The sequence below is a fragment of the Lissotriton vulgaris genome, chromosome 1_1, assembly GCF_964263255.1.
Source record: "Lissotriton vulgaris chromosome 1_1, aLisVul1.2, whole genome shotgun sequence".
NCBI lineage: Eukaryota > Metazoa > Chordata > Amphibia > Caudata > Salamandridae > Lissotriton > Lissotriton vulgaris.
The window spans coordinates 145322708-145349003 of record NC_141685.1 but is presented as its reverse complement, the minus strand read 5'-3'; the positions used below and the strand labels follow the sequence as shown (position 1 = coordinate 145349003).

Below are 26296 nucleotides of genomic sequence, written 5' to 3'. Positions count from 1 at the left end.
TTACAGTGAGCGGACTAATTAGAAGAGCATAAATTATAGAAGTGAATGACATACTTTATCACTGAAACAATCAAATAACTAACTATCCCAAACCGTCGCGTAATGGAGAGAATGAGCTATTGGAGCCTAGTTCAGTTGGCGTGTGTGGGAGGTATTTGTTGAGGAGGTGTCTCAGGTTCCCTTTGAAGCAGGAGAAGGAGCAGTGGCATCGGAGGTCTCTAGGGAGTGTGTTCCATATACTGTGTGAATTCTATTCACCAATGAAAAGCCACCATTTACAAATGACAGTAACATGAGACAATTAAAAAAATGGGCAGAAAGTGGGAGGAGCTACACTCCCATATCCTGAATACAGCATGTCTCAAAGGGATAGCACAAGCGCTACCTAGGCGAGACCTAATACGGCCCTTGAATAGGAATGAAAGCCCTTGGTAGCCTAATGTTATCTAAATCTGGAGGCTAGTCAAATGTAGAAAGCATGTTAAAACTCACTTCCCAGCCGGGATGAGATGAAAACTGTAGATCAATGTTTTGTCCACGGGGCAAGGTAACCTAATTGGGAAAATTAATTAAATTAGGATCGCTATACAAGATATAGTGCCAAAGTTCATAATGCCATCTTTGATGCAATCTTTCCTAGCTTTACAGTGCAGGACAGTAGAAAAACGAATTTGCCGGGATTTGCGCTGAGTGTGGCACTTCTTTACGATCCCAAAGGGATTCTATAAGGACAGTATCCACTTGTCCTTGCTAAAATTTACATTTTGTTACAATCAGTCAGGGAACAAAGGGCCAGATGTAGGTGGTCCTTTACCGGTCGGTAAACCCGAAATTCGGTAAATTTCAGGTTTACCGACCAGTATTGAGCCATTTGACATGTAGGGGAGATACCGAATCGGTATTTACCGATTCAGTATTTACCGAATCATCATTTACCGATTAGGTATTTACAGAATCGGTAAATGATATGTAGGAAGCACTTTTGAAGAGTGCTTCTGTGCTTTAAGGATTCGTTATTTACCACCAACTATTAGTTGGTGGTAAATAACGAATACCTCTGTAAATGCAAATCTGTGCATTTACACCAGTGCCATGTGGCAGACATACATGCCCTTAGGGCATGTATGTGTGCCACATGTGCACACAAGCACTATTCAGGCGTGCAACAGGGTGTCAATGTGACACCCTGCCACCCTTGAATGTTTCCCTATTTTACCGCATCGGTATTTACCGATTCAGTATTTACCGAATCATCATTTACCGATTAGGTATTTACCGAATCGGTAAATGATATGTAGGAAGCACTTTGAAGAGTGCTTCTGTGCTTTAAGGATTCGTTATTTACCACCAACTATTAGTTGTTGGTAAATAACGAATACCTCTGTAAATGCAAATCTGTGCATTTACACCAGTGCAATGTGGCAGCCATACATGCCCTTAGGGCATGTATGTGTGCCACATGTGCACACAAGCACTATTCAGGGGTGCAACAGGGTGTCAATGTGACACCCTGCCACCCTTGAATCTTTCCCTATTTTACCGCATCGGTTTTTACCGATTCGGTAATTGGCATTCATTCCTATGGGCCTCCAGGCCCATAGGAATGAATGCCAATTACCGAATCTGAAAGTACCGATTCGGTAAATACCGAATCTTAACGATTCGGTAATTTTTACCGAATATTTACCTACATAGCATTTACCGATTCTAAAATACCGAATCAGTAAAATTCTGTATTTTAGAATCGGTAAATACTATTTACCTACATCTCGCCCTTAGAGTCTAATAACTTAAAGTATAAGTAAAAGATTCATATATTCATTTGAAGTTGTAAAACTCCACGTTCGATTTCTGAAGAACGAAAAAAATCATTGTGGCTTCTCTCTGCGCTTCTGGTTAACGAAACACGGCAGAGAAGACCTACAACATAAGCGGGATGCAGCTGGCAGCCCCAGCGTGTACATGCACGTTTTTACAGTGTTTAAAGATGGCCAATCAGTTGGGTGGCGGTTTAGCTGCCGCTTGCTGTATGGTACAAGTGGGATGATACGAAGTATGCATCTCAGACTACCCAAGGTTACAGTCCTATTTTTCAATCACAAACTTACTTCAAATGTTTAGTTTGATTTAAGATATTCCTGTAACTGTTAAAAACAAAGAGATAGATCTTGAGAACACAATTTGTCACAAGGTGAGGCTGAAAAACAAATCTCCTGGTTTTCTAGATTCCATCTTGTTTGTTACACAAAGTGGTTGTCACTGTCTGTGATGGTGAGACCGGGACTGTTCTTATCAAGGAAATGCCACTGAGTGCGAGCTGCCCAGACCTTTAATAGAAAGTTCTCAACCACAATATTTTGGCAAAGAGGTCAAGCCAGGAATAAATGGGTGAGGTTTGTGGCTGCCCAACTCTGTGAACTAAACACCTTGTTGCAGGGTTCACAAGGATTTTTTAAAGCACTCTGTACTTTAACAGAGCCCGTTACCAAGCACTCAAAGAGTTTACAGATAATAGACTAAAGGAATAAGGAGATAGTGATCCCTAAGAATATATTTCATACCAATCAAGTTACAGCCTGTGTAAACTTGGCTCCCCAAATGCAGCAATAGCAGGCAGAAAAGGCATACTTTAAGATCCATTACTGTTTAATCTATGTTTCTTCTAAACATTAGGGGATTCAACAAAATGTATCCGGTTTTATAAAACAAAAAAAACATTAAAGTCATGCATATGAAGTTTTTTTGCAGCAGGCTGCTGGGGTTCTGGACAAGGAGATGGAATTGGCTATAAGAAGATTATCTCGCTCACCTTCCCACCCTTCCCTAGTGGTTTCTTCTGTTGCTCCATATGCCGGTTCCCATACTCAGCCTCAGTCCCCTCAAGTAGGCTTGGTGAACATACCTCAAGATATGCCTCAAAACCAGGCTGTGGGTATTAACCCTCCTTACACCAGTTGTTGTCACGCGGGTCGGTGCCCAGTCGCCAATTTTTAGGTCAGCCCCTGACATGACCCCTGGCAATGGGTTGGGCCCAGGAGGCGCTAAAAGGAAGCGTTCCCCGGTTGGGGGCCCTTGTAAACGCAGAAAGAACATTGGATCACAGTCATCTTCAGCAGTCCACCCAGTAGTGCCTAACCCGGATGCTGTTCAGTTAGACATGCTGAAAGCGGCCTTGCTGTCAGCACTTGGAACTAAATTGGACCACATCCTACTACAACTTTCTGCACTGGAAAGCAACCTGTCTGCACTGATCGCCTCCTTGCAAGGTGACAATGCCCTTCTCTCCACAAGTATCCATCCTACAAGGCCTACGATCTCAACCATCATTTCCAGTCCCAGTGGTAGTGGCACAGGAGCAGGAGACAGAGCAGTGTCTATCATGAAGCAGACTAGTCACATGGTAGGAGATACACCGCCACCTATTATGCCCAGGACTGACCCTAAAGACCGTCCAGCCAACCGGAGAGGGGTGGGGGTCCCCCTGCACCCAGTTTCTTCTCAGTCTCTGCAATCTCAGGGTTTCAACGTGGGCGGATTTTACAATTCCAATGATAGGTGGGAAGGATGGAAGCCATGCCCCCCGGGGACTAGAATAACTATTCTCCTAGTTTGGACTCTGTTCATCTCCTACCTGAGTCCACTACGCTTGTTATGGTGTTAACTAGAGTACCATGCCTCAACCCCACGACCAACGAAGACTTTTACCAGCTGAACAATAAGGTGGTGCACTGGTTCAATTCTAACATTGCCCCTGGGCTTAGGGTGGAAAACCAAATTCTCATGGTGCGCCGGACACAGTGGGTTGGTAGTACCAAGAAATCCTGGCTGGGGGACTGTATTATCATCAATTTTAACAATCCAGTCATGGTAAACCGAACCTTAAGCACGGTTGCATAGTCTACCTACATGTGTTGGAACTCAGCAATCTTGACACTCCTGCTGAGATACTTCTAAAAACTCAATTATTACCAAGCACGGTCCCAGAACGAACGGCTCCAAGAGGTGGGTCATAGGAGTCGTGCAGAGGGGATCATAGGGGTAAGCACAGCAAATAGGTTTAGTCCTCTGAGCTCATTGGAAGATTGCGATTGACGATGTGTGGGTCTATCGGACCCTCCTCAGAAAAATGGTGCGAGGAGCTATCCTCCTTTTTCATTGATAAAATTGTGAAGATTCAGGATGGTCTGCGTATTGTCTGCCCTGACCAAAGGACTTCACCCTTGCTGCCTTCTCTGCCTACGTCTACTTCTGCTGTGTGCCAGTTTGAGAGATTTGCCCCCTCCGCAGAAGCAGATATTTTGGCAGTATTAAAGTCCATGAAGTCAGGGTCCCCTACGGATCCTTGTCCGGCGCGAGTGCTGGGGGGAGTGTCTGAGACAATATGTGGGGAGGTCACTCAGATTGTCAACCTCTCTTTTTTAACAGCGACTGTCCCGATCTGCTGGAAGCAGGCTAAACTATTGCCGCTTCTAAAGAAATCCGGGTTGGACCCTGCCACCCCGTCAAGTTACCGGCCCATATCTCTGTTGCAGACGCTGGCTAAAGTCTGCGAAAAGATGGCGTTTTGCCAGTTGGACAACTTTGTTGAGACCTCTAACGCCTTGCACCCGGCCCAATCAGGGTTTCGGGCAGCCTACAGCACTGAAACAGCCCTGGTTGAGATGACGGAGGCTATTCGGGAGTGCTTGGACGGAGGCGGTAGAGCGGTCCTAATTTTGTTGGATCTCTCTTCCGCCTTCGACACGGTGCCCCATGAGCTTCTCCTCGCCGGGCTGTCTGCTATTGGCATTACTGGCTCGGCCTTAGAGTGGCTGACGTCATTTTTAAATAATAGGACCCAGCAGGTTTGGATGCCGCCTCCTGCATCCTCACCTAGGATACTTTCTACGGGGGTACCACAGGGGTCTACACTTAGCCCCCTGCTGTTCAATGTTTACTTGACCCCTTTGATCTACCTAGCTGAGCAGTTGGGGGCAAAAATAAATGCCTATGCCGACGATACCTAGCTCTTGTTTACCTGGCCTGATGACAATCTGGATACGTCTGCTGTCCAACTCTGTCTCTCTTCCGTCTTTCGCTGGCTTGCGCTTGCACAGTTAAAGTGCAATGAGGAAAAATCTGAAGTCCTCTTTTATGCACTTTTCCCAGCAACTTCGGAGATCTTTTATGGCCACAAGAGGCTCCCTGCCCCAAATCCATGGTTGGTCCGGCAAAAAATCTGGGCGTATGGTTCAGCAAAAATCTGAAATTTGAGGACCATGTTAAGAAACTTACAGGTGTCTGTTTTGGCACCCTGAAAGCTTTGTGCAGATTTTTTCCACAACTGCCAAGGGAAGCTAAAGAGACGGTGTCGCGTGCCCTAATTTTATCTAGGCTCGACTATGCCAATGCCTTGTTCAGTGGCATTCCATCCTATTTGATTCAACGACTCCAGGTTGTCCAGAATGCGGTAGCTAGACTCCTGTTTAATATCCCTAGGAGGTCTAGCGTCCGCCTTCATCTGCGCAGTCTACATTGGCTGCCGGTGACACAGCTGAATCTATTTAAATCGTTGGTTCTCTCCTTTAGAGCGACACACGAGCAAGGGCCACTGTACTTGAGAAAACATTTTTCTATGTATGTTCCCAATCGCTGCCTGAGATCAGCTAACCAGTGCAGGATGGTCCTTTCCCGATTTAAGCGTGCTAGGCTGGGGGGGCCAATCTATCTCTGTTACAGCAGCCAGGGCCTGGAATGCACTCCCCCTTCACCTCCGGGCTATTCAGGACATTTCCCTCTTCAAAAAAGCTTTAAAAACTCACGTTTTTAATTCAAACAATTAATCAAGACTGTCTCACTCTTTTGACGCGTCTTTTTAATACATTCTCGGAGCCGGGTGCCATCCCCCCGGAATTCCTTCAGGCTACGGTCTCTGTGATTCCAAAACTGGGCAAGGACCGGACTGCTTGCGGCTCCTACCGCCCAATCTCGCTTCTGAACACAGACCTGAAGATTTTCACTAGTATTCTGGCGGCACGTCTGGTGCTCCATCTCCCGGGTATGGTCGACCCGGATCAGGCCGGCTTTGTACCAGGCAGGCAGACTGTTGACAATACGAAGAGAGTGACCCATATCCTGGAGAAGGCCTCGAGGATTCCCTTATTTAGAGAAGGTCCTGGGCAAGTTTGGGGTCGGCGAGAAGTTCAGGCACCTGGTTTTTAACTGCTACCGTTTCCCATCTGCGGTAGTCCGGGTGAACGGGTGCAGCTCCCGGCATTTCCCAATAGAGCGTGGTACCAGACAAGGGTGCCCACTGTCCCCTCTGCTTTTCGCTCTTTATATGGAGCCGTTGGCGCAAAGGGTCCGCCAGAACCCCGACGTCATAGGGGTCCGGATGGGAGAGTTCCATCATGCTCTCAGTCTCTATGCGGACGATGTAATCCTGACACTCGACGACCCGCGGAGGTCCCTGCCTGCATGTATCGCAGAACTGGACCTCTTTGCGACGGTGGCGGGCTTCAAGGTGAACCTTGGGAAGTCTGCGGCCCTTGATATATCGCTGACTAGCGCCACCAGAGCTGACCTGCAGAGGCTATTCCCCCTGAGCTGGTCTGGGGACCGGATTCCGTACTTGGGGATTCTCTTAGCACCCTCGCTCCCCGCGATGGTCACAGCCAACTACACAGCTCTGAGTGCGAAGATCAAGGAGGAATTGGCCCGTTGGGACAGGGGCACGTTGTCGCTGCTGGGCAGTGAAGATGACCCTCCTGGCACAGGTCCTGTACCTGTTCAGGGCGCTCCCGCTACAGCCCCCCACAGGATGGCTTGCGGAGACTCAGTCGGTCATCGCCCGTTTTGTGTGGCAGGGCCGTAGGCCTAGGATCAAACGGACCATTGCAAGGCTGGCACCGGAGTCTGGGGGACTTGGGATACCAGACCTACAGAAGTATTTTCAGGCCGCTCAATTACGTTACTTGGTGGAGTGGAGCCGGTGGGAATCGGACAAACACTGGCTGTTTCAGGACCAGGCGGTAGCAGGTAGAACACTACAAGAGGTGCCTTTCCTGAAGAGGGCCCACCGGCCCCCTAACCTCTATGCCTCCTTTGTGACGCGGGTCCCGCTTCGTGTGTGGGACTCTGTGGCCACCAAGCACGACCTCACTACTTTTCCCTCTCCCTTCACGCCACTGATTGGTAACCCGGACTTCGGCCCGGGTATGGAGCCTGGAGCCTATGATCATTGGCGGGCGGCCCGATGCTTCACTTTATTTCATCTATATGGCCAGGAGGGTGTTGTTCCCTTTCAGGACTTGCGTCGGGACTATGGCCTCCCCGAAACGGAACGCATGCGGTATATGCAGGCACGTCACTGGGCGCTACAGCCTCAGGTGCGCGCGACCGCAGACCGGTCGATCACGGCGTACGAGCGCTGGCTCGTGACTCGCACGTCGGACGCCAAGCTCATCTCTGACTTGTATAAGATGTTGCAGCCCCCCCCTTTCACATCTACAACCCGGGTAGGGAGCGGTGGGAACGGGAGCTTGGTCGAGTGCTGAGCCACACTGAATGGGACCACATCTCCTACCGAGCGCGTCATTCCGCCTATCACACCGGACTCACAGAGACCTTCACCAAAATCACAACCTATTGGTATCGCACTCCTGAGAAATTACATGACATGGACCGCTCGATACCTGGGACATGCTGGCGCAACTGTGGTCAGACTGGCACACTTACTCATATATTGTGGGATTGTCCCCTTCTGGCTCCTTACTGGGAAGAGGTCCTTAATGAGGTTGATAAATGTTTTGGGATAGAACTACCCCGCTTCCCTGCCTATATCCTACTGGGCTTGCCGAATGGGTTAATGTACCCTCTAAGGTCTCAGAGGGGCAGACAGACAGCGATAGCTTTGGGGTCAGCAGTACAGAACATACTCATACACTGGCGCACTACCACGCTTCCCACTGTTGTCGGCTGGCTGCACAGGTTGTGGCATGTCCTTGGCATGGAGAAGCTGTCCCTAGTAGTGGCGGGGGAGGTGGACACTTTTGAGGAGCTGTGGGCACCCTTCCATAATTTGTTAAGTTCAGAATTCAAGGAAATCACTTGCCCTAGGTATCTTAGACTGCTGCGGCTGACACCGCCGCCAGATCCGCCTGATTAACCGATCCAAGCCGGCAACTGGTGGTGGAGGGAGACCATAGGCTGCCACAGGGAGAGAGCGAGTGGTTGACGGCACAGTACAGGGGGTGGGGGGGGGGCTTGGGGGGGCAGTTGGCTGGGTGGGGGGAGGGGTAGGGTTGTTCCCCCTTTTTCCTTTTCTCCCCCTTTTGCTTTCACCCACAGGTGCGCTGGCTGTGAGATCCTGGCGCGACTGTGCCCAACGTATTGAAAGGACTGCCTTATGCATTTATTGTACCATGCACACTGATTCTGAGGGGCACCTGTGGTTATATGTTTGTTATGTTGTTTCCTTCCTTATCCTGCTTCAATAAAATACTTTAAACCTAAAAACTCACCTTTTTAATTTAAACAATTAATCAAGACTGTCTCACTCTGCCTCTGCTCATCTTACAACCCCACACGCGCCAGGATACTCGTGAGTAATCGAGCGCGCTATAAAACATTCTATAACATAACATTCTATAACATAACATAACATCAGGCAAGGAGGAGTGGAAGCTATGGGCTCTGCACGACAAGCAGGCTTACACATGGAACATACTCCCCAGGGTATTGAGCTTAACTCCATCTTGCTTGAATTTGATCTAACATCTGTAATGAATAGGCTGCCTTCGGGGAAAACAGACATTACTCCCACCTTTAATTGGAAGAGGGTGTGAGAACTTGAATTCACCTTTGTATCTACCCCCCTTATTCTCTGGTTACCGATTTTTCTGTGCAGGCGAGTGAATGTAGTGACCACAACCCCATTTGTGTCTTAACAGGCTAGACCCGAACACTCGGAAATACCAAGGTGGGTGGGGGTGCTGGTGTCCCCCTTAAAGTGGTGGAAGCGGGAAGGAGCGTAAAGTGGGGGTGTATTGTCCCAGAGCTACTCCACGAGTCCCTTTTAACTCAGTGTTGCAGCAAGTTTGTAACCTGTCTCGATGATGAGGCAAGTGCTCCGGACATCATGGGTGCATTTGGATCCATGTCTACTGTCATAAGGAAGTTACTATGGGCCTCGGTGGGGGCTGTAAGCAACCAGGTCCACGATGGTTCGGCATACTTCCAGGCTTCCAGGAACCTGAGACAGGCCTTGGGTGTTAAGCCCCGAGACAGGGTGGAGGTCAAAGGCATACGAAGAGCATATAAGGCTGCTCTAGCAACTCGCGAGTCGGACCAGAAGATGGAGGCCTGGATCGATTTTGTGGAGGCTAGTACACTGTGTAATAGCTCAAAGTTCTGGGGCATTATTAACAGCCCATTTCTATATGGGAATAATGTTAAATTACTGGATGCCCATGTCACTGAGCACAATTGAGTACATCATTTCGAGAGTATCTTCCAGTCGGATACCCCGCCAACTGAGGGGCAGGAAAGGGTGGAAGGCAAGTCGGAACTTATTTTCACCACGCAAGAGGTGAGAGCCGGTATTATGGCTCTGTCTAAAAACAAGGCCCCCGTGCCAGATGAGATCCCGCCATATCTCTACATCGCCCACGTGGAAACCTGGGTGCCTGTCCTCCAAACTGTTATCAATGCTGCAGTCCAGGTTGGCCGCCCAGATTCTTGGCCTTGATATAGTCCCAGTATTTAAAAAGGGAGATCGGTATAGTACCTATTGTTATAGGCTCATTTCTCTTCTGGACTCTGTGCTGAAGGTGGTGGGCCGCATGGTACTTGACACACTTGTATCCTAGGTTGATGAAAACCACTTTTTATCCAGTATCCAATACGGCTTTCGCCCAGGTCGTTCCACTGTGGAACAGTGTTTAAACCTGTACATGGTTCTGAACAAATACACTGGCTCGTTCCAGCCCCATATACCTAGCCTTCATGGACCTGTCCTCAGCATTCAACTGGGTTAATAGGTCCAAGCTGTGGCAGTTGATGTCCTCCATTGGCATTGACAGTAACATCATTTTATTTCTGAGGGATCTTCACCATGATTCAATCGCGGTTGTCCGCGATTCAAAGGATCTGAAAGTGTCCAGTCAGCTTGACATCAAGAGAGGGGTGTGTCAAGGGTGCATGTTAGCATCCTTTCTTTTTAACCTATATATTAATTCCTTAGAGAGGCCCTCTTGGCCACAAATGCGGATTGTCCCCAGGTAGGCAAGCGTAGCCTGCCAGTCCTCTATACGTGAACGACGCAGTCCTCTTTGCGAGGACAGCTAGGTGCCTACAACTTCTTCTGAATTCCTTTGCCCTTTTTATGAAGGACTTGGACCTTTGGTTTAATCATTCCAAGTCGTTTATTATGCAAGTAGGACCTCGTAAAGCTAAGCAGCTCACTTTTAAATTCGGACTTTCGCAATACCGAAGACCAATGTTTTCTCCTATTTGGGAGTTGTGTTTGACAATTCCTTGAGTTGGTGCCCTTTGCTTACTTGGAAGAAAGGGGATATAGTGAAAGCTTTTGCAGCTGTTTTTAACTTTGCCAGCAGAGTGGGAGGGAAGCCAATAGCGGATCTTTTGAAGATATATGAAGCCAAATATATTTCAAAGGTTATACATGCGAGTGAGATATGGGGCCACATTGGGGTAGGGGCAGTGCAAAGTGCTGAAAACTCTTTCCTGCGATGGGCCTTTTCTGTCCCACAAAGCACCCCGTTTTATGTCGTGCACGGAGAGTTGGGGATGCCTTTCCTCTCAGATGTGCTGGCTTTCCGTCCCCTGGCATTGCGGCTTAGTATTTGGGCTAATTAAGATAATACACTTAGCAAAGATGTCCTATGGGAATGCCTTTCACTTGCCCTTGTCTCAAGCATCTGATGGCTCCAGTATATAAGAGTTGGCCTCTCCAGGGTAGGTAGGAACTATTTGCTAACCCTGAGAGCATATGTAAGAGGGACCTTGCTCTGGTCAAAGAGTGTTTTTTAAGAATGAGCTGCTGTGATAGAGAGGGAAATGAGCTGTGTAAGCCTAGTGTGCGTAAGTACGTTGTGGTAAAAACTGTACCAACCAATGAACCTTATCTTCTAGGGATTAAAAGCATCCATGATTGTTTTCTATTGACCCAGTTTCGGCTCAACCTCTTCCATTACCTCTTGGCACACCCTTGCGGCTCCCACAGAGGCCTTGTACCTCATTCCCTGTGGCTGCAAAGGTGAGTCTCCTCAGGACATGATGCACTTTTTTAATGTTTTGTAGTTTTTATGCTGTCCCTAGAAAGTTATTTATTATTCCCATTCTCAAAAAAGAGGGTTTTAGGATGGTGAGACCAGCTCTTATCTTTTAACAACTGCTCTCTAATGACACTGTTTTTGCATACGCTTAACTTTTTACGGGTTGCTGTTAGACTCCGGTCAAGCTGTACTGTAATTCATGAATTTTTATCTTGTGCTCTGATTAACTTAGACATATTATATTTGTCAATCTGTAACTTGGAAGATGTTTTTCTTTTATAAAACCGAATAAAGTTTGTTGATAATAATCACTAGGGGATTTATTTACAGGGTAGCATGGTATCACTCACAATAACTCCAGGAGTCACAGTCCACACAATTTACATGCTTTGTTCCCCCTACTTCCAACCTTACATGTACCCCTAATCACCTGCCCAAACCTCACCCTGCCTATACAATAAAAATGCTGCAGTTGTAAATACATACAATACATATCAACAACCATTTATTGTGTTTAAAACATTGTATTGAATAATAAAACCTAATAAACATAAGCTGATTATTAAAGCAAAACAAAACATCAGTTGCCATAAACCTAAGAGACAAAAGTAGTACATAAAAAACTACATACTGTAACACAGCAAAGTTATGTAGAACACAATTCCTAATTTCGGGCAATCTTTAAAGTTCAACAATAGAAACGTTCATAAAGAACATGAAAGGAAACAAAGAAGGTGGGATACAGTGATTTCATTAATGTAATGCTTCCTACATATAGAAAAACAAATACTAATTATTTTCCTTAAGCAATAAAGTCCTTACATTAAAAAACTAAGAGAAATATATTGAACAATGAACATTTCATATGTAATTAGAATTCAATTGAAATATTCTAACCTCCTCCCCATTATTTAACTCCCTGAATGCTTTCTGGAAAGGAACCACCTCATGGGGCTCAAATCACATCTTTTCCAACAATAGGATTCAAATGATAAACTTGCATTTCAATTCAATTTATTGATTTAGGCATTTTGGAGATCAACAATTTTAAATATACACAAAATCCATACACTTTTGTAAAATTGTCACCTAAACTTGAATTCAATCAAATTTTTGATTAACACTTCCCATTCCAGAAAGCATTACAAGACCACTTTTTGTTCTCTTCCCAATTAGTGATAATGTTTTGATTGGCAACAACAATAAATATGTTTAGAATTTTACCTCCGAAAGTAAACACATGCCATTTCTGAATCATGGTGCACAATAAAATGTAGGCACAGAAGGGCATCTTTTGGGGTAGCATTCATTTGGTTTGACAAGGCTTGAAACTAGAATTCCTGAACTTTGGACATTTAAACGTCATATTTTAAAAGAGTTCAAATAGACCCAGCACGAGCTCCGCGGAAAATAGAAGATGAGTGAATTGTACTTAGAGAAAATGTGTTGATAAGTAATCTATTGATGGAACATACAGTGGTAAGGCAATGCTTGTGGATCTAATATATTCAGATTTTAACTCCACAGTTTGTTCAATAATTGACTAAGCATAATACTTGAAGGTCCATCTCTCAGATCAGTTCTATTACAGTTGTATTTGCAATAATACTAAAAGAGATCAATGATAAATAGATTTTAAAAGTCATGGGTGGAATTGGTCCTTGGTCTTAATGTAGATTATTGTCTGCAATAGAAACCAGTACAAACAGATCAAATCTAAAAGCATTGAATATGTTTATTATAGTGGTTTAGGGTAAACCAAGAAGACACACATTGTTCCTGAAACTCAGAAAATGTATCTAAAGATTATGATTACATCCTATTTTATGTCCGGAGACTGCTTTAGCTGCTTTCCTGTTTAAGTGACAACATTTGCAAATATATTTAATAAAACATTAAAGCTGGATGTCAGTAATTCTGTCTTTAATTATTGTGTAAGAGTTATGTGTGATGGTTATTATTTGAGCTGAAGCAACACTAACACTAAATAGGTACATGCACCGGTTATCATTGAACTAACATTATTAGAAAACTTAATTTGAGGGAATTGAGAAAAATGAGCAATAACCACTGGTTCATTAATGCACACGGTTACAATTCAGAATTTGGAAGGGGAATGTTAATAGTTTTCATTCTGAACATTTAATACAACGTTAAGGTATATATTGAGCTTTGAAACTATATTTGGGCTGAAAAACAGTAACAAGAGTTAGTAACCCAAGGGGACATTTGTGAATCTGAAAGTAAAATGGGGTGCATTAAAAAATCTCTTCATTTAAAAGCAATCACAGACAAAGTAGTGTGCTGACTCTACAAGTAACCACTTTTTACCAAATGGATTATTAGTACATGAACCTCAATATTTCCTATATTGCTGCAATGTAGTCTAATATTTTTGTAATGTTGTGTAAATATTTGTTCCTGTTATTTCCCATTTCAATATTGTCAAGAAATGTACCTATTCTTTTCATCAAACATATTGAAATATCTTTATCACAATTTTTGGGGCGTTCTAAAAAGTGTTTTTCACTCTAACTTGAAGCTTCCTAAGAAAAATACTGATGCGCAGTCCTGGTTTCTCCTAGATCATTTAGCTTTCTCACTAAAACCAAGCACAATATTGATTTGAGAGCGGTGGTTATTGTAGTCATACGCACTGGGGTTAGTTTAGAAAAGACCAATATAGAACTTCCTTAATCTTTAGAAATAATACTTGCAAAAGTTTATGTTCAATAATTTCAGATAATTTACTGATAAAGATATCAGATAAAGATCCCCTAATTTCTTATACCTTGTGGTATCACAAATCTGCTAGAATTAACAGGCTTCTCTTCTAGATAAATCCAGGTATGAGAAGTTATTAAATGCGATTATCAACTTTCTGTTATTTTAACACATATTATCAGTGTACAGAGTAATTTCCCTACATAGATCACCACATTTCATGCAATGGTCTGTGCTTGAACGTAGAGTGAAGGGGTAAAAATGTATTCCTACCACAATCAAGAAACCCTTGGGTCTCTGAGGATTACTGTTGCAAATGAAGAGCTAGGTAAGATGCAATATCCCTTTAAAAGGACGATTTCCCTCACCCACCATAGTTGGCATGCTTCCTTATTGGGAATCTCCTTGCACCATGAAACAACCCCCTCACTGAGAGGATGGAGTTCAGGCATATTTTGTTATACAGAAAGGTATACTAAATACCACAATAATGAGCTCAGGGTAGTGTGGGCAGCAGAGTGAAAGTTAAAACTTGCTAAAGGGTATGTGGTTTCCATTATTTGTACGCACCTGGGCCAGGATTAACAACAGGACACTGTGGGAGAAATATATATGCACTGTTAGAGTCAATAATCTTCTAATCATTCGACCACTGTCTCTGCTGTGAGGATCTGCAAGCGCTCCTAGACCTTCGGGTGATTTATGTGCTATATAAATGCATTTACAATTACAATTACAATAAGAGGTCAACATGTTTCAGCCTATTCCCTCCAAAGAGGTGTTTGTGGCATTCTTCAGGACTTAATCAAAAGTTCTGCTGCTCAATGTACTCAATCAATAACAAGCCTTGTCATAGTCAATAGGTCATGCCTTTGGGACCTTATAAGTGTTTAGCCATGCAGATCCAATTAACAATGTGAAATAATTTCTATAAAAAAGAAAAGAAGACTATAAACTAAGCTAGACGTGACTTTATAACTGGTTAATCGAACGTTTCTGGAGGTTTAGTATATATAAACAACTCCTTTTTTCTAAGGTGTGTCATATAAAATTGATGCTCTAAATTTTGGTAAGAGTACACAATGTCAAAAAGTTCAATACTGCTTTTATATCAATTTACTTTTGAAAGCTTGAAGTGAAAGACAATTCTAAGTGGCATTTGCTTATGAGTAGGCGCTAATAACTATTTCCGGATGACAATGTAATTAGCATTTTTTGTATAAGATGTGTTAAAAGTATGGGTAGGGAAAATGGCTATTTTGGCCAAAGGCTCCCTATTATATATGCATGCTAGTTTTAATTTGTAAACACAATCACAATATTGTATGTGCTACACTGTAATGTTAGATGAATCTGTTTTACCCTTCTGATAAGCAAGGGTTGACAATGAACCGTTTTTTCGTCCCTGGTTTTAAATGGATTCAGGTTGGAACAGACGAGGCGTTGGTTGACTTAGCCTGAGAAAATGATTGTTTCCCGCATGCTGCTTTCATGCAACTTAAATCCCTTCAGTGGAAGAGGCGGCTGCATGCCTGCATATATGGCCAGATCAGTACTTGGCTGTTTCGGTTCTCTAGTGGGGCTAGAATAGAAGCTGTTAAGGGCAGGGGCTTAGCTTCCCATTGGTGCAGCAGGTGCAGTGGCATGAGGCCCCGGATGCCTTAAAGGCCCACTGAACCCTGGTAACTGCTGTTTTCCACAGTCCAAACAGGGGGCAGGGGTCACATTTCCTTTCTTGCCTTGGGGCCCAAGGCACACTGGCTAGGACACTGGTTAAGGAAGCAGCGGGGAAGAAGTGGCGAGACAGGTGGATTATCTAAACAGCTCGACGATGACTTCATGCCTGGGTATTAAAGCATTCATTACAATTAAAGACTTAAGCAGGAATAGATATCATAATATAGGAAGGCCTATGTACAAATGCAGCTCGATTAGCGGCAGCCTTTAACTTCTCACTTATCACCTCTCCTAATTTACAGTTTTATATTAGATGCAGACATAAATCGTGACCTATGAATATGTTTATCTATCTTTAGGCTCAAATGACCCAACTTTTCCATATGCAAGTATCAGACAGGTCGGAAACGCCTAATGGCTTTGAACTTGATAAAGCCACATTAATCACTGGTCTTGAAATGCAAATAGCAGCATTAGCCACGCAGAGGTGTATTCTACGTAATCTCATTATGTTCAGGGTACGGGAGAGTATTTAGGGCATTAAGCACTTTGACAAAAACATTTCTGCCACCATAGAAATTCAATCTTCCTTGTCCTACCCTAGTATACAAGTAGTACCACATTCTTTGTATACCTGAATTAAATAGGCACACAAAATAGTACCGTATTTAAAGGCCCAGTTCAGAATTACATGGAAGGTGCACTGTCCCAGACTACACAATGGTGCAGTTTTCAGTGGGTGCTATCATCCCACACAGGGGGAGCACACCAGATTATGCTGGAAAAAACATGTGGTGCCCCAACGTAGGCGCAGTTGTAAACCACCAGTCTGCTTACATAGTAAAGCATCTGGCAGCTATTAAGTGAGGTGGCACGTTTCCTCTGCAGGTGGTTGGGGTCTGTCACCATCCTGTCAGGTGGGGGTATACAATCAGTGCGCCTCCTGACTGCTTGTTTGCCTTTTTGCCCGTGTCAATAATACAGTGGAGTCCTTGGACGAGTCGTCAATTTGTATACATGAAAGACACTTGTGTTTCTCGAATGTGTAATCCCCAGATGATGCCTGAACCGTTCCCCAGTGGGCTATTTGTATATCGTATTGAATTGTATGTTCTTATGAGGACTGTTAATAATAATAAAAAAGATTTAGTGAGTGTTTATTGCCCTCTATGTCACTCTACTTCTAAGCACCTAATACAGCTTATACAGTGCTTACTGTCATCTGCTCACTTACTTGCTTACTATGCTTAATATAAATAGTGCACAATTTAGGCGTTTGTGTCTGCCTACAACGTGGACATGATACAAATAGCAGTACCTACAAGGTGGATGGTACAATTCAAAAAGAGTCTAAGATACTCCAGCACAGATGACTTTGCATCAAAATTACGGGGCATCAGTCTTGATGGCAAGCCAACTTGAAACTTATCAGTATTGTATACATTATTATCAGAGACTATACTTGCCTCTTGGATACAACTTTACAACTGAATTTTATTAATTTGTGTACAGTTGTGTGTATACAATAAAACAACCTCCCCACCATAATTGATCTGTCTATTCATCTTGTTGGGATCTGGAGTAGCATGCTACTCGCCGAAAAGCACTTCAACACTTCATCAGGGGTAGAAGGCGCTATATAAATGCAAAACCTTCCCTCTTCTATCCCCCCACAATCTTTTTTAACCCAACTAACAGACCAACATGTCCAGCTCTCAAATTAATTTTATATTTCCCTATACTAATTCATCACTAACCATTTCTGGATCCTAGAGTAGTGTGCTACTCGTCAAAAAAGTGCTTCAAAGTTCGTATGGGGTAGTAAGTGTTATGTAAATCTAAATACATTACAATTACTGTTTACATCGGGCTGCACTAACACGTGGATAGAAGTAGAGTGGGGATTAGAGTTTATCTGCCCAGAACAAAGCATACTACAGAAAGTGTGTGAACAGTCTATATGTTGTGCACCTGGCAGAGAAAAACACAGCAGAGGTGGGAAGAAGGTAGGTAATCTGATGGTCAGACCTATGTGGAAAGAGGCAATCACTTTGGGCAGAAAAGAGGGCTTACACGGAGGACTACTTTGTTTGGATGGACAGCAAGAAAGGGAGGTCTGGAGGATAAGCCTGAAGCTCACTCATCCTGCAAGCAGAGGTGATGGCAAGCAAAAAAATAGTTTTCTAAGGAGGCGAAGAGGACAATTATGTAGGCGCTCAAAGGGAGCACACATAAGATAAGTGAGGTCAACTCCCACTAGAGTATTACGAAAGGAGAAGGAGGAAAGAGATGAGTAATGCACTTCAGAAATCTGTTAACAATAGGATCGAAGGCCATGCTCAAGAGCTCGGGGTACCAGACTTGGGACTGATCGCGTTTGATCTTCTTCAGCAATCTTGGCAGAAGTGGTACAGGAGGCCGCAACTCCACTCGCAACGAAAAGGGTCGCCGAGCGAGAGCCGCTTTGGAAACTCTAACACGCAGAACTGCTGACATTGAGCGTTCTCTTCGGTGGTGAATAGATCTAACCAAGGCTCTCCCCACTACTGAAAGAGACCTAGCACGACCTTCGAGTGAAGATGCCATTTGTGATCCATCATGCACTGGCGGCTGAGTTTGTCCGTCCTTGCGTTCAGTGAACCTGTTAAGTGTTGAACTACCAGAGATATGCCCTGATGTTCCAGCCATGTCCAAAGGCGAACAGCCTCTTGACATACGGTCCACGACCCCACCCTGCCCTGTTTGTTGCAGTACCACATGGCGGTGGTGTTGTCCGTGAACACCTGCAACACTCTTCCTTTGACAGAAAGAAGGAATGCCTTCAGTGCAAGATGAATCGCCCGGAGCTCCAGAGGGTTGATGTGGTGCCTGGACTCCGCCAGAGACCAGAGGTCTTTGATCTCCACCATTCCCATATGGCTGCCCCAACCCAGGAGTGACGCATCCGTCACTACTGTGAACTCAGGTTGGAGAAGGTAGAGGGATCTGCTGTTGACCCAATCCTAGTTCGTGAACCACCACTGCAACTGACTTGCAGTCCCCTCCGTAATCTGAATGTCATCGGAAATATTCCCCTGGTGCTGCGCCCACTGAAACTTCAGGTCCCAATGCAGAGCACGTATATGCCATCTGGCATGATGCACCAGCAGGATGCAGGAGGCCATGAGGCCCAGCAGTCTCAGGGTCATTCTCACCGAACACCGGGATGGAGGCTGAAACATCGGTATCATAGCCCCAATATACTGGACTTGCAGCTAGGGAGGATAGACCCAAAACTGTGTTGTGTCCAGAACGGCTCAGATGAAAAGGAGCTTATCGGATGGAATCAGGTGCAACTTCAGCACGTTAACTGAGAACCCCAGCAAATGCAGGAAGTCCGTCGTAGTCTGGAGGTGGGAGCCTTCTACAGCCAGTCGTCGAGATAGGGGAAGACTGGAACGCCTGATCTGCGCAGATGAGCTGCGACCACCGCCATCACTTTCGTGAACACCCGGGGGAGGGGGTGGCTGGTAAGGTCAAAGGGAAGCGTGGTAAACTGAAAATGCGGGTGGCCTACCGTGAACCATAGGTAATGCCGGTGGGCAGGCAAGACGGGGATGTGAAAGTAAGTGTCCTGCAAGTCCAACGCTACCATCAAATCTCCAGGGTCGAAGGCAGATAAGACCTGAGCCAAGATTAACAACTTGATGTCCCTGAGAACTAAGCTAGGATGCAGGCCTTTGTCCTTCTTGGGTACCAAGAAGTAGTGGGAGTAGCAACCCCGACCTACTTCTGGCACAGGGACGCGTTTGACAAAGAGATCCATAACTTCCTGGAAGAGAAGGGCCAAATGATCCTCCGACATGGGATGAAATCACCACAAACTGCATGACCCTTACGCACTCCGCTGCTTGCGGAACTCCGCGTAGACCGCCAGAGTTTTTATGTCACTTTGCGGAGTTCCTCACTGAGGAACTCCGCATAGGCTTAATCTTATCATGAAAAAATAGATATCAGTCATATGTTGAGAAACAAGGGTGAGTAGAAACCTTTTGGGTGGAGTAAAATTTAAGACATTATTATGGTGATTTTTTGGGCAATTAGTTGATTTTTGCAAGCACTAACACTTCTCTGTGTAAAGTAAAGACCTTGAGAGTTTTGTAACTTTCAGATACTCAAATTGTGGATTCTGTTGCAATGAAAAATATTTCCAGGCCTGAAATTTCTTTGGAGGTTGCAGGCGGGCAGCCCAAGTTATCCTGCAAGAGTTTCTTGATGAATTCTATTGCAACTACAATATGTGCTCTCTCATGTAAAGTCAGGTTGTTAGAAGTTTTTCTGCAACTCAAGATACGCCTTACTTTTCACCTGGTGTGGATGCATTTCTCATGTTTAGTGATATCTCCTTTCTGAGTATAACGTTTCTGGCTTTCCCCTCCTGTATATGGCTTTAGTCCAGTGTGAATTCTCTCATGTGAAATGACATTGTATTCAAGACTAAACCGTATCTGACATTCAGAACACACATAAGGCTTTTTTCCCCCGTGTGAGTTCGCTCATGTCAAGTGAGAAGTAATTTGTACCCAAAACATTGCTTGCATTTCAAGCACTCATAAGGTTTTTCCCCAGAGTGAGATCGCTCATAAAGCATAACACTGTCTTTCAGATTCAACCTTTTATGGCATAAGGATTTTCTCTAGTGTGGAGTTTCTCATGGTGAAATAGCGTTTTTATCTGCAGCTTTTCTGACATTCAGAGCACTCATAAGGTTTTTCATCAGTATGGAGTCGCTTATTGTTAGTGAGGCTGTGCCTATCAAATAGGAATTTCTAGCATTCACAGAAATTGGTAATGTTTTTCCCCTGTGTGCGTCTGCTCATGTAGAGTGAGATTGAGTTTAAAATGTATGCTTTTCTGGCATTCGGAGAACTGATTATTTTGATGGTGTGTTTTCTTATGGCGCTTGTAACCATCTCTACCTCTGAATCTTTTCTGACATTTAGATCACTGATAATTTTTTTTCTCGAGTGTGGATTTTCACATGATCAGTGAGAGTAGATTTTTGTATGAAACATTTTTGGCATTCGGAGCACTGATAAGGTTTTTCCCCAGTGTGGATTCTTATATGCTTAGTGAGACTGTCTTTTACACTGAAACATATCTGGCATTCGGAGCACTGATAAGGTTTTTCCCCAGTGTGGATTTTTATATGCTTAGTGAGATTGCTTTTTTGACTGAAACATTTGTGGCATTCAGAGCACTGATAAGGTTTTTCCCCAGTGTGGATTCTTATATGCTGAGTGAGATCCCTTTTTTGCCTGACACATACCTGGCATTCAGAGCACCGATAAGGTTTTTCCCCAGTGTGGATTTTTATATGCTCAGTGAGATTGCTTTTTTGACGGAAACATTTGTGGCATTCAGAGCACTGATAAGGTTTTTCCCCAGTGTGGGTTCTTATATGCTGAGCGAGACTGCTTTTTTCACTGAAACATTTGTCGCATTCAGTGCACTGATAACGTTTTACCCAAGTGTGGGTCCTTGAATGTTTAGTGAGTCTTTTTTTGTCACTGAAACATTTCTGGCATTCAGAGCATTGATAAGGTTTTTCCCCAGTGTGGAATCTCACATGTGCAGTTAGAAGTGATTTAAGTTTGAAATCTTTTGGGCATTCGGAGCACTGATAAGGTTTTTCCCCAGTGTGGGTTCTTATATGCAACGTGAGATGTCTTTTTTCATTGAAACATTTCTGGCATTCAGAGCACTGATAAGGTTTTTCCCCAGTGTGGAATCTCACATGTGCAGTTAGAAGTGATTTAAGTTTGAAATGTTTTGGGCATTCAGAGCACTGATAATGTTTTCCCACAGAGTGGGTTAATGCATGTTGATATAGACTCGCTTTGACTCTGAAGCTTTTCTGGCATTCAGAGCACTGAAAAGGTTTTTCCCCAGTGTGGATTCTCATATGCTCAGTGAGATAAGATTTATGCCTGAAATTTTTTTGGCATACTTTGCACGGAGAGTGTTTTCCCCCAGTGTGGATTCTCATATGTTCAGTGAGATAAGATTTACGCCTGAAACTTTTTTGGCATAATTTGCACTGAGAGTGGTTTTCCCCTGTGTGCATTCTGTCAAATTCTGTGAGATAAGATTTATGGCTGTATCTTTTTGGGCACAGGTAACTTTTTTCCCTAACTTCGGTTATTTAGCCTCGATTTTAGAGTCGGGTTTGTTTAGATAATGTTCAGCACTTATCTCTAAAAGAAATTGTGTGTAATCTTCTCAACACTTGAATTGAGCAAAAAACGTCGGGAAGCAGTCCTGTAACACCTGTTGAAATCTTTCTAACAGATAATAGTCTTTAGGTAATAGCCTCTCCGGCAGCAACTTAATTTGTGACTGAAGTTTTTCTCAAATCTATTTCTATAGGTTCTTAGCAATGCAGTAGTAAGGTTTTAGTCTGATATTTAATGATTAAACTGATAAGTACCTTTTTGCACTGGTGTAATGGCAGTAACTGAGGGCGTTAGAACGTGCAGAGTACTATTGTGGATCATTAGTCGGAGAACATCAGTTCCTTCTACCCTTTCTATGTTTGGGGTAAGTTTAAGGTTTGTAGTTCTGAGGATGAGGATTTATTTACATTAGATATAGCGCAACAGTGCTCCTTTAATCCATTTTTATATTTAACAGTTTTACATATCACTCCTGCACAACAGATAATGTTGAGGCGATTTACATAGAACTACAGAACAGTACACAATAAAAAGGAAACAATCTGAGATGGTCATTAACACAATAAAGTGGTGAATTTTTAAGGTTTTCGCAAGAAAGAGCAGAGCGGGTGAAGGTGTTTTATATCCCGAGGCAGATAGTCTCAAACTTGCGTAACTGGTTAAAAACGGTTGTTGAACAAAGGTGATTTTCCAATCTTTTGGTTGTTAACGTGTCAGCTTCGGAGTCTTCTTTCAGCGTCTTTTCTTTGATGGTATCCAGAAGAAACCTTTAGTTGTAACTTTCTTTTATGTAGTGTGTGCTTCCTCTCTAGAATTACATGATGCTTTAGATGAACGTTATTCTGTCATGCTGAGGCAATTTGTCTTTCTGATAATATTTCAGATGAGGATGCTGAAGCGGTCTTTCTACATTATTTCTGATGCTGTGTGCACAGATATGGCTTTGCTCTGGGTTAATGAAATGCAAAATTAAAGACTTCACTTACAGGTATAGTACTTTCCTCGCCACACTTAGATTTTTGGAAATTGTTTAAACGTAGAATGCTGGATGTCCTTCAGTTTTTCAAAATAATCCTTCTTATGGCACTGACATTCAGTTGCTTAGTGCTAAATCTTGCTTTCTTCGTCCGTAATTTCAATCACCTATAGTATTAAAATTAAATAGTTAATGTACATTTCCAAAAATATAATTTACAAGCCAAATCAATGCAGAATTTTGAATATGCTGAGCTGTTTTTCAGACAGAGCAGAGTGCAGAATGGTAGCATGAGAGTACTTGGATGTAGGAGTGAGGTTTTGTAGAATTTTCAACATTTTATTAAGTTCACAAAGGATACATGTACCCTATGGAGTTGCAACATAGAATCCCAAAGGCAGATTTGAAAGTCATATGGACTGGCACCAAACAGATATTAAAAAACTATATACTATTAATTAATTTGTAATGCAGATTTCTGGGAAGGGAATGACTCCTCCACGGACAACAGGCGTTTTCCCCTGCCCTGAGTTACCACCTACTTGTATCTGGTTTCCTGACTTTTGAGTTTTGGCCTTTGCCTCAAGCAAATCTATTGTGTGCTGCGAGGACTATGCCTAAACCAGGGGTCTCCAACCTTTTGCGTAGTCAGAGCTACTTCTGGCCAGTGAAAATCGTCGTGAGCTACTGAACCCAAAGCAACTCGCGCATTTTTCCGAGAGACCCCTGCACGCCCAGTTTCATTGACTTTAAGCCTAATTTCATCAGAGCCCATACTGTGCATTTCTGCGCTCCGTTTCACTCATTTTTTGTGCCTTTCTGCCCTCTGTTTCACTCGTTTTCCCCTTGTTTTTTGTGGTTTCTGCTCTCTGTTTCACTCGTTTTCCCCTTGTTTTTTGTGCCCTTCTGCCCTCTGTTTCACTCGTTTTTTGTGCCCTTCTGCCCTGTTTCACTCGTTTTTTGTGCCCTTCTGCCCTCTGTTCCCTCGTTTTTTGTGGCTTTCTGCTCTCTGTTTCACTTGTTTTTTTTGGCCTTCGGCTCTCTGTTTCACTTGTTTTCCCCTTGTTTTTTGTGCCCTTCTGCCCTCTGTTTCACTCGTTTTCCCCTTGTTTTTGTGCCCTTCTGCCCTCTGTTTCCCTTGTTTTTTGTGCCTTTCTGCCCTATGTTCCACCCGTTTTCCCCTTGTTTTTGTGGCCTTCTGCCCTCTGTTTCACTCGTTTCCCCCTTGTTTTTTGTGCCCTTCTGCCCTATTTCCCTTGTTTTTTGTGGCCTTCTGCTCTCTGTTTCACTTGTTTTCCCCTTGTTTTGTGCCCTTCTTCCCTCTGTTTCCCTCATTTTTCGTGCCCTTCTGCCCTTCGTTTCCCTTGTTTTTGTGGCCTTCTGCCTTCTGCCCTCTGTTTCACTCATTTTCCCCTTGTTTTTTGTGTCCTTCTGCCCTCTGTTTCTCTCGATTTTTGTGGCCTTCTGCTCGCGGTTTCACTTGTTTTTTGTGCCTTTCTGCTCTCATTTTCACTCGTTTTCCCCTTGTTTTTTGTGCCCTTCTGCCCTCTGTTTCCCTCGTTTTTGTGCCTTTCTGCCCTCTGTTCCACCCGTTTTCCCCTTGTTTTTGTGCCCTTCTGCCCTCTGTTTCACTTGTTTTCCCCTTGTTTTTTGTGCTCTTCTGCCCTCTGTTTCCCTCGTTTTTTGTGCCTTTCTGCCCTATGTTCCACCCGTTTTCCCCTTGTTTTTGTGCCCTTCTGCCCTCTGTTTCACTCGTTCACCCCTTGTTTTTCGTGCCCTTATGCCCTGTTTCCCTTGTTTTCTGTGGCCTTCTGCTCTGTGTTTCACTCTTTTCCCCCTTGTTTTGTGCCCTTCTGCCCTGTTTCCCTCATTTTTCTTGCCCTTCTGCCTCTGTTTCCCTCATTTTTTGTGGCCTTCTGCCCTCTGTTTCACTTGTTTTTTGTGCATTTCTGCCCTGTTTCCCTCATTTTTTGTGGCCTTCTGTCTTCTGTTGCACACGTTTTCCCCTTGTTTTCTGTACCCTTCTGCCTTCTGGTTCCCTCTTTTTATGTGACCTTCTGCCCTGTTTCACTCGTTTTCCACTTCTTTTTCCTGCCCTTCTGCCCTCTGTTTCCCTCGTTTTTCGTGCCCTTCTGCCCTGTTTTCCTTGTTTTTTGTGGCCTTCTGCTCTCTGTTTCACTCGTTTTCCCCTTGTTTTTTGTGCCCTTCTGCCCTCTGTTTCCCTCATTTTTTGTGGCCATATGCCCTGTTTCACTCGTTTTCCCCTTGTCTTTCGTGCCTTTCTGCCCTCTGTTTCCCTTGTATTTTGTGGCCTTCTGCTCTGAGGTTCCGTGACGATCGTAAGTGGTGTTTTCGACTCGCACGAATATGGTCGAGTCTGGTATCTATGAACCGCAAATTTTTAGTGGGTGTGCGCAGTTTCGCTGTGCTAACCTGAACCGTTCGTTTGTTTCGTGGGTTTCTGTCTGTACCCACGGGTTCCATCTTAGATACGGCATCCATTTTGTCTCTTGCCCTCAAGTAGCCAGCGAACGGACGCTGTCCGCTTCGCGACCCTGGGATTCCCAAGACTCTTGCGGAAGACACATTTCCTTTGAAAGTGTCTTTATGACGAGGGGGATGATACTATAAGGCAGATGGCCCCGCTCGAGGCTCATCTTGCCGTGCCGGACTATTGTCTCAGCCGTGCATCTCATTAGGCACGTCCCTTTGATGCCTGTAGCTCGTGTTTCCCGATACCACCCCTTTTACACCCTTTCCGATCTCCCCACTGTTCCTGCCTTCCTCTGCACCTGTCTCTGTTCCTTCTTCGATCTGTTTACTGCCGATTAGAATGTACTAATGGTGGGAAGATGGGTTTTTACAGTTGGGAACCACCAAATGTTTCTGTACTTATGTTCCGGACCTTGAATACATCAAAGCGACCCCTCTCGGGGATAATTATGGGAACCAAGTTGTAAACCTTTGTGTACCATGTTAACCTATGAGAGAAATGTGTATAAAAAGGAGCGATCCACAGTAGCAAATTGAATCAGATCCCGCGAACATACCGACTGTGTACTTCACGTGACTTCTGTGTTCCCTGCAGTAAATAAACCCCGAATCTTTGACGCCGAAGGAAGTGTCCCGTGTCTCTGTCATTTGTACGCCGGAACAGGTTACCCACGAAGGTTTCAGGTGTTGTCCCCTGGCACCGCTGGGTCTTAAATAACCCAGTCCTTCAGTTGGCGCCCAACGTGAGGCTGCATCAGTGGTACCGGTCCAAGCCCGACGATCGTGAGGAACTTCGTGTGAAATCTCCGAGGGAAGGTGCACTCCGCTTCATCGATCCTGTTGTCGAAATAAGTGGCCCGACGACTTTTCCCACGAAGATTCCCGCCTCCTGACGGCTGCGACGGACTGCTGCCCTGACTGTAGACCTGTTTTGG

At 44.3% G+C, this 26296-nt stretch overlaps 1 protein-coding gene across 1 annotated transcript in view; it reads right to left on the bottom strand.

The window, feature by feature from the left end:
• Nucleotides 1-16964: 16964 nt before the first annotated feature.
• LOC147737851 (uncharacterized) overlaps nt 16965-26296 on the bottom strand; it is a 47774-nt gene continuing 38442 nt past the window's right edge. The window contains exon 2 of the mRNA XM_086924985.1: nt 16965-21504. Within this exon, the coding sequence (XP_086781111.1) occupies nt 20656-21504 (849 nt within the window). The 3' untranslated portion in view covers nt 16965-20655. The remainder of the gene's footprint in view (nt 21505-26296) is intronic.